The 8,866-nt window shown below is 39.5% G+C and overlaps 1 protein-coding gene across 1 annotated transcript in view; it reads left to right on the forward strand.

The window, feature by feature from the left end:
• The window catches only part of LOC102872431 (molybdopterin synthase catalytic subunit-like), a 16,154-nt gene extending 7,574 nt beyond the window's left edge, over positions 1 to 8,580 (forward strand). Inside the window, exons 4-7 of the mRNA XM_006889572.1 lie at positions 1,483 to 1,610; positions 3,025 to 3,175; positions 5,532 to 5,655; positions 8,512 to 8,580. Of these exons, the coding sequence (XP_006889634.1) occupies positions 1,483 to 1,610; positions 3,025 to 3,175; positions 5,532 to 5,655; positions 8,512 to 8,580 (472 nt within the window). The remainder of the gene's footprint in view (positions 1 to 1,482; positions 1,611 to 3,024; positions 3,176 to 5,531; positions 5,656 to 8,511) is intronic.
• Positions 8,581 to 8,866: the final 286 nt, after the last annotated feature.

The raw sequence follows: 8,866 nt of genomic DNA on the forward strand, positions 1-8,866 counted from the left end.
AAAAAAAAAAGACTTGCATGAAAAAAAGCTTAACCATCCCCCAAGTATAAGAGCAGCTTTGTTGTTACAATTGTGTTGCAAGTGGTTTCTGTGACCCATACATATCTTTGTAAACAGCTTTGTCCAGATTTGAGTAGTCCAATGATGTGTATGTAAAAACATTCCTTAAAATAGTGTGGGGAGAGCTTTTTTCTCAGGTATTCACAGGCAGGAAAGGGCTTAATTTATTGTCACCTGAAGAACAAATGATGTAAAAAGTTACCATCACTCCTGATTGAAAATTTGGTTAAATTAGGAATGAAAGAAAGCATTCTTAATTTAAAAGGCTTTTAATCCTAATCAAGAGTAAATATGTAATTGAAAAATAATGATTTTAATAGAAAAAGGAAGAAGACACAGAAGCTGGGAGCAATATTTTTGTGTTTTTCAGCCCACTCTCCTCTTTTTTACTTTTCTTGGTTTCCTGGAAGACCTAGCTACTGCTATTAAAAAAAAAGTAGAACAAATAATGCAAAGCAGATTTTGTAATATACTGACACTTCAAAGACTGGAAAAGAGAGCAGGAGGAAATTGTAGGTACAGTCAAGTAGTTTGAGCAAAAACTTGACTTAGGAAATGCTCATGTGTGTGGCTGATTTGGCTAAATCACTAAAAGGAACAGCTAAGCAGCAAAATGCATCTACTTTTAAAAAAAAAATCTTAATTTTAGTTACTCTGTAATGAGTTCTAGTGGCAAGACACTGCACTGCAATCCCAAAGGCACTTGGTTCAAGGCCACCAGCTGCTCCTCAGGAGAAGGATGGGCAGTCTCCTCCTATGCAATTAATTGCCTCTGAAAACCTGCTGGAGGGTCAGCTGTGGGTCAGTTCCAACTTTATGGTATACAACAACACACTGCTTTCTAAATATTGTTTGTTAAAAGGTCTTTGATAGAGCATTATTTCACCGTATTTTAATCTTAAGTCTTTTTAAGGCCTACCATCTCATGCCATCGTGAAGTGGCATGCGTCTTATTCCCTAATTTTTCTCACTCATGCAGTGGAGCTTGTGCCAGATTGTCCAAGACCTAATTCCTGTAGAATAAGAACTCTTTGGAAAGGGAGTTGTACGTGTCTTGCTTGATAAGATAATGTTTAATGATAGTACACTTATAGCTGAAGGTGGCAGTATCCAAACCGTACCATGGTGACAGATATGAGTAACAATGGCAGCATTTAGAGTGAGTCAGTGTCAGAAAGGGATTGTGTTTGAAGATTACGATGTTAATAGTAAATTCCTTTTCATGTCATACCAAATTCGGTAATAATATTTGTAAATGTATTGCATGTTTACTAAAATTTTGCATGGGCTAATTTTTATTATTCAGATCAAATAATGCCTTTTAACACATCCCCTATAGGAAAAAAAAATGGAAAACGGCCCATAAATTAGGTGTTTTACCCTAACGACTGGTGTTAAAGTTTATTAATGTCTTGTTTCAAGGACATTTTTGAATGATGGTGAAGAAAAAGCTAACGACACAATAAAATTAACTGCAGAGAAGCTTTCAGTTGATGAAGTTTCACAGTTGGTGTCCTCTCCACTCTGTGGTGCAATATCTCTGTTCGTAGGTGAGTTGTAATTTTCACTGTGGTTTTTTACTGAGGCCCCCAACATGGTGAGTTGACACAGGAACTGCCGCAGTGGGCTCATGCGTGGTAAGGGTCATCAGGATGGTGCAGGAGAGGGCAAACTTTCAGTCTGTTGTTCATAGGGTCACCATGAGTCAATTCCGCAACACCTAACAATAATATGACAATAGAATTTAGTGCTTCCCACATTCTGTGTTAACATTCAGTGGATTTTAGGATCCTGACCATTTAGCCAAGAAGACTCATTATAGTAACTGGAGGGGGAAAAAAGTAATACTCTTCAAATTAACCTATGTTAAATTATTGGGCATAAAGAAATAAGATAACTCGTTATTAAGAGAGTGAACTACTTATTAGAGGGCACTGAAGCCTTAAATAAAGATTCAGAGGATTTATTTAGCATTAGACATTTGGATGAGAAAGCACTAGCACACAAAAATAATTTCGAAGGGTATGTCCTGAGCCAGGACAGATACAGGGCAAGAAACAAAAAGATTATAATAAGATCATTGGCCAAATTTTTATTGATGCCTAAAAGAGAGGGTTAAAGAAGTAGGGGATGACTTCCTTTGGATTCAAATACTGATATATATTTAGCTGGGTACAAAATTTATAGTCATGGGGTGCTTACAATGTATATTTTTCAGAACAGGTTATAAAAAGATAAACAGTTGATGTAAAATATTTCTTGGAATGGGAGCTGGTAATAAAGTAACAACACGAAGACTTCTCAAACTATTTAGGTGAAACTTTCTTGATTGCTTGAGAAACTTGAATAGCTGTCAGCTGACTAAGTTTTCTTTTTAATACTTGGGTTCTTTATTCTTACCATGAAAAGAAGATTTCTTAAATCCATTTTACATTAGTGTATCTGTATCAAAACCTCCTTGCTTTCATATCCTGAGAAAAACTCTCCCTTATTTAACAATTCTCTTAACTAGATAAGAAGCCCACAGAGATCTGTGTAAAAGTCTGTTATGATTTGATGAAGATAGCACAAGTATAAATCAAGCATTTTACTTTTGATCAAAAGTTAAAAATATTTTTCTTTGTAGAATCAGCATTTTCCAAATAGTGAAGAGAAGGAAGTACTTGATTGATAACCATGGCAATTTTAATATTTTAAGTATCAAATATTAACTGTTAGTCAAAAAAGGAATAGAGTATGTCATGTTTCTCATAGGAGAATTTTTGTACACTCACTTAATCCTTGGTCATCTGTATATTATCTTTTTAATAACACTTCCCCGTAGGAAATTTGCACCTACTAGCTAGGTAAATTGGTTTGCTAATTTGATATTCAAAAATAATAATTTTTATGCTCTTCATGTTTGATTTATAGTATCATAAAAATACCTTGTTTTAATTATAGTTCTGGTTTTCTTTCTCTTAGGAACTACAAGAAATAACTTTGAAGGGAAGAAAGTTATTAGTTTAGAATATGAAGCCTATCTACCAATGGCAGAAAATGAAATCAGGAAAATTTGTAGTGACATTCGGCAGAAATGGCCAGTCAAGCACATAGCTGTGTTCCATAGACTTGGGTATGTTTTTTTTTTTAATCAGTGTAAAAAAAAGTTCAGATGATTTCCCCTTTGTACAAATTCCAATCTGGAATTTTTCATAGGAATTCTAAATCACCACAAAAGGAAGGTTTGTGTATATTACTGCAGGACAATAGAGTCACCCCACCGGTGCACTCAAAGGCAAGCTTGGGGGGTTGTGACACTGGGGTCACTTGTTTCCTCAAGTGGAGTAACAAGAGCAAAGTTCACATGTGAACAGCTTTCAGCCCCTGGGTCTATGGTGCCTTCAAGTCCAGTTCTACTCGTGGCGACTTTTTGAACAGCTAACCTGGACTTTGCCCTATCCTGTGTCATCCTCACCCAAGTATGATATCCCTTTCCAAAGAACAGCCTAGCTACATGTCCAGAGTATGGAAGGCAAAGCTTCTCCATCTTTGCTTCCAAGAAACACTGGGGTTGCACTTTTTCAAGACATACCTGTTTGTCTTTTGGCAGTCCACAGGATATTCCTTACTCTTCTCCAGCACCACAACTCAAAGGCATGAATTCTTCTGTAATCCTTGTTCACTTTCCAGCTCTCTGATGCATAGCAGGTAATTGAGAAGACCATGGGCTGAAGCAGGGGCACTTTAGTCTTCAAACTGACATCATTGCTCCAGGTGACTGGAATGCAAAAGTTGGAAACAGTGAGGGAGGAAGGAATGGTAGTCAAGAAGTACAAACTTGGTGGCAGAAATGAGGCCAGAGATCAAATGATTAGATTTTGTGTGCATGCTTGCCCATGGTGGACAGTGTTTGGTGGAGCTCCCAGTTTAAGAAAGGTTTGAAAGCAGGAGTGGCATCTGCTTCCTAAATCACATGCCTCTGGAAACTATGAACTTGGAGAAACAACAATAGTTATAGAACAGCTTCAGGTCTTTTGTTCATAGGGTTGCTGTGAGTTGTGCTAGACTCATGACAATCATCAACAATAACACCAAAAACATTTATTTACAGTAAAAACCTTTTTTAAAGACTGTAAACAGAGGCTTTACACATGGACTTCACCTGATGGATTTCTGAGGAATCAGATTGACTATATTTGCTTGGAGAAGGAATTGTTGGAGAAGCGCAGTATCAGCAAACAAAACCAAACCAAGTGCCGATTGTGAAACAGCTTCACTTACTCATGGGCCAGTTGAAGCTGAATAAAATTAAAACTAGTCCAGTTGAATTTAAGAATCATCTCAAGAACTGGTTTGAGGCATTGAACACCAGTGATCCAAACAATAACTGGGAGGACATCACACATAGTGTTCATGAAGAGAGCAAGGGATCCTTACAGAAGGAGGAGAAAGAAAAAACCAAAATAAATGTCAATAGAGACTATGAAAATAGCATTAGAACATTGAGAATCCAAAACAAAAGGAAGAGATCCCAAGGCGGGAGGCGGGGAGCTGAACTGAAGATTTGAAAGGGCAGCTCAAGAAGATAAAGCAATATGAAATAGCCTGAGCCTGAGATGGCTTGGGCTGATGGGTGCTGAAGACCTTGAGACCTTCTCAGAATTCTTGCGTGGCCTGACCTGAGTGTAAGTGACAGTCTGCTTGAAGGTCATTTCAATGTTAATGCTTTCAAAGGTAATTCAGTTAGTTTGCCTATTATACCACCAGGAGGAACAGAGTTTTTTGGCTAATCAGTCATTGAGACTGTAGCGGTCCTATTTTATTTGCTTTTATTTTGTTTTCTACAAATTTAATTATGTCGGAAGCTGATGGCATAGCCCTTAGGGAATTCCGTTGCTATTCAGATAATTCAAAGGCAGTGCCTCTTTGGTGATCATATCCACCCTTAGCTTTGTGGGAGAAAGATGCAAAATCTCCTTTCCTGATTTACATCCTCTGGAAGCCTAACCCTCTAGAGGGTCACCCATGAGTCTGTTCAACGCTTGAACAGTGAGTGAGTTAGAAAGTGAATAGTAATTGCCTTACTGCTCATTTATTTTATTAGTAATTAATATCATCAACTCTGCTACTTATTTATAACTCTTTTGATGTTTACATTTCTCCATTATACTCATGTTGCAGGTCTGCATTTTTAGGTATTACCTGGCACTATGTCTTGTGTGTTTGGATCATATGATTATCGAATTGGTGAAAGGGTTTTTTTTCTGCCTAACTAACGTTCATCACCAAGGTTTAGTGGATGGATGCTAACACGTCAGTCACCACCTTGGCATTGTCTTTGCTGAATACAGCTGGAAGGAATTGCAAGCTGGACCTTCAAATAAAACAGAACTGCAGTATATATAGTTCTGAGAGAACTTACTGTGCTTCATTTTCATATGCAGGGAGATTCAGAGTTGATGCTAATTGTGTTGTTTGTCTTGCTAAAGCTTGGTTCCAGTGTCAGAAGCCAGCATCATCATTGCCGTGTCCTCAGCCCACAGAGCTGCGTCCCTGGAAGCTGTGAGCTATGCCATTGAGGCTTTGAAAGCTAAGGTGCCTATATGGAAAAAAGTAAGCGTTTTCCCCAAAGACTATTAGAGGAAGGGAGTAAAGGTCCATACAGTTTCTATTTATACCCCATCCCTGACTCTGGTGGCTCAGTGGTAAGAAACTGCTGCAGTCCCAAAGGCATGCAGTTCAAATCCACCAGCAGCTCCTCCAGAGAAAGATGGGCCGTGTCCTCCCTTGGGATTATTGCCTCTGAAAACCTGCTATGGGTCCATTCTGACTCTACAGCACAAAACAGCAACACCAAGAACCTGACTTTATAGAAACTTGTTTTATCTGTGAAATAGGGCTTTTAAGTACTATCATCTTTCTAATGGTTTTCAAGCATGAAAAGGTGTACTTCCAGGAAAGGCTGTGGCACAGATTAACTCTGAACAAATGTTAAGATCCCTACTCTTCTCTGTACTGTGGTTCTTACATGAACATCATTTCGTTTGAGTTCTAATCTTTTACCCACTCCACTGCTGTGAGGTCACTCATGTGACTCTCTGTTGGGTTTTCAACTTTGGAAATATTCACAGGAGAAGATTGCCCATCTTTCTCTGAGGAGCGAGTACCTACCTGGTGGATTCAAACCACAGACAAGCTTAATTGTTAAGCTTGCAGTTAGCAGCTTAACTTGTAATGTGCCAGACCATCAGGGATCCTATAATCTTTCCCTTGGAGAATGGAAATAATACATGACTGCTTCAGTAATGGCTAAAATGATCCTTTTAGATCTCTGGTGGGGTTTTTGTGGTAAAAGGAAGAGGGGAGTTATTTTTTTGCTTCCTCTAAGAAAATGCAGATTAAAAAAAAAAAAGAAATGCAGATTTTAAACAAATAGTAAGTTATACCTTTTTTTTGTCCTTAAACTAATCAGTAAGATAAACTTCCTTTCATTAAATTGAGAACTCTTAGGGGACCTCTGGTGGCCTAGTGGCAAGAAGCTGCAACTATACAATCCCAGAGGTGCATGGTTCGAATCCACCAGATGCTCTGCCGGGGAAGGAGGGGCAATCTCCTCCTATACCAGTCAGATCTGATTTGACGGTACATGCACACAAAAATAATAAAATAAAAAAAATAAAATTGAGAACTCTTTTGGCCTTATAACGGTAAGAAGCTGCACTGCAGTCCCAGAAGCATGTAGCTCAAATCCACCAGCTGCTCTGTGGGAGAAGGATGGACAGTCTCCCAGTGTGGGACTTACTGCCTCTGACAACCTGCTGGAGGGTCAGCTATGGATTAGTTCTTAATCCACGGCTTACAGCTCCAAAAAAGGCATGGAAAGGCCCAGCTCCTTGCTTTCTCCACTGCTGTAGCAGCAGTAACAGTGGGCTTGCTTTGTATATGTTTAAAGGAATCATTTTACTTCAGAGTCTAGAATGACCACAATATTGAGGCTCGTAGCAGAGTGAAGAGACTAATTCATTAGTGTATCAGAAGGCCAAGACAGAGGCCAAGGCTTTTCAAGGGTGAGTTTCTTCTTTTTTCTAAAAGTTTACTCTCTTAATCAGTGGTAAGGGTGAGCAAACCGGTTTTCAAAATCCAGGGCCTGTGACATTTAGTGGCCGTGCTTTCTGAATAAAAATTGAAACCCATTATGATACCTGTACACTTTGAGATTAACCCAGTGAAAACTCTGAGAGTAGATGCTAAGATATGTGAAAGGTGGCTGGTTAGCAGTAAAGCTCAGCTGTAAGGTGGTTTTGTTGTGAGCCAGGCTGTCATCATTTTGATAGATCACAGGGCAGCCCCCGAGCAGAGAACTACAGGTAGGAAGGAGAGATACAGAATGAGCTGGGAGACAAGAGACAACTGACAGAAAGGAGAAGAAGCCATACCTGGATCACAAAACAAAGAAGAGAGCAGGAGGTGGGATATACTCTTGTTTTTTTTATGTTTTCAGAACTAACGAGGTTCTTTCCTTTCCTTTGACTATGGAGCATTGAGGAGTGTCCAGCTATTGAGAGGACAACTGAATTTGGATTCCTATCCTTGTAGTAATAGATCTGGATAGAGAGAGAAAGAACAATCAATGATGTCTCTTTTCCACACGTTACCTCAGTTTAAGTCTGGTTCAGGTCCTAGCCCATACTTTCAGATCATCTGTGTCCAGTAGAGGGAGGTAGGTGGCCAGGTGGGTGGGACGCGTGCTGTACTTGATGAAGCAGGTCCCACCATCGTGCAGCTCAGTCCTGCTTAAGACTCAAATAGCCAGTGGCACTGATCTTTCCCCTCTTGGAAGTTGGGAGTGTGTTTGGAAAGAAAAAAAATGTTTGTTACTGAATACCGCTGCTGCTACCTGTCACAGCCCCCTCTTATTGGTGGTGGTTGTTGTTATGTGCCGTCGAGTCGTTTGCGACTCATAGTGACCCTATGTACAACAGCCCTAAACCGTGCTCTATCCTGTGCCAATCTCATTGCCTCTGACACACCCATCCCGATTACCCCAGTCACTGAATCAGTCTACCTCATAGAGGGTCTTCCCCTCCTGCGCTGTCCCTCTACTCTACCCGGCATGATGTCCCTCTCTAAAGACCTCTCTCTCCTTACAACATGTCCAAAGTATGTCAGACGAAGCCCCAGAATCCTTGCCTCCAAGGAGCAGCCTGGTTTAACCCTCTCTAGGGTGAATCTGTTTGTTTTCTTGGCAGTCCATGGTACATTCAATACTCTTGGGTTGGGGACTAAATACAGGGAACATGCTTACTCATTTTTATGCTCTCAGTACCTTCCACAAATGCTTATTGTTTCATTAAAAGAGGAGCAGCTTAAATAGATGTGGCCTGATGTGTTCAAATGTCTTTGCATTTATTAAAGTGCTCAATTTTGAATACACATCTTGATGCTTCTCTCTCTTTCTTTTTTCCTTAGGAAATGTATGAAGAGTCATCTTCGTCTTGGAAAAGAAACAAAGAATGCTTCTGGGCCACCAATGATTAAATCAGTTATATTTTTAGAACACTAAAATTTAAATTTGGTAGGTTTTTATCAATGATCACATTTTGAATTTCTCACTGATTCTCTTTACTAACATGCAGGATCTGTTTGACACTAGTGAGACAGAAGGAAGAAATAAATTAATCAGGGTAAAGGGGAGGGTTTATATAAGGACAAGTATACAAGATAGAGGAAAAGCTCCAGAGAAAAAAGGGAGTGATTTCAGTGTGAGAGAAAGATGCCTGCGGTTGGCATTCCGTTCTATAACTGAGTTCTGAGTGTAACCCGG

The sequence above is a fragment of the Elephantulus edwardii genome, unplaced genomic scaffold (assembly GCF_000299155.1).
Source record: "Elephantulus edwardii isolate Elephantulus edwardi_28Jun2011 unplaced genomic scaffold, EleEdw1.0 scaffold00079, whole genome shotgun sequence".
Classification (NCBI taxonomy): Eukaryota; Metazoa; Chordata; class Mammalia; order Macroscelidea; family Macroscelididae; genus Elephantulus; species Elephantulus edwardii.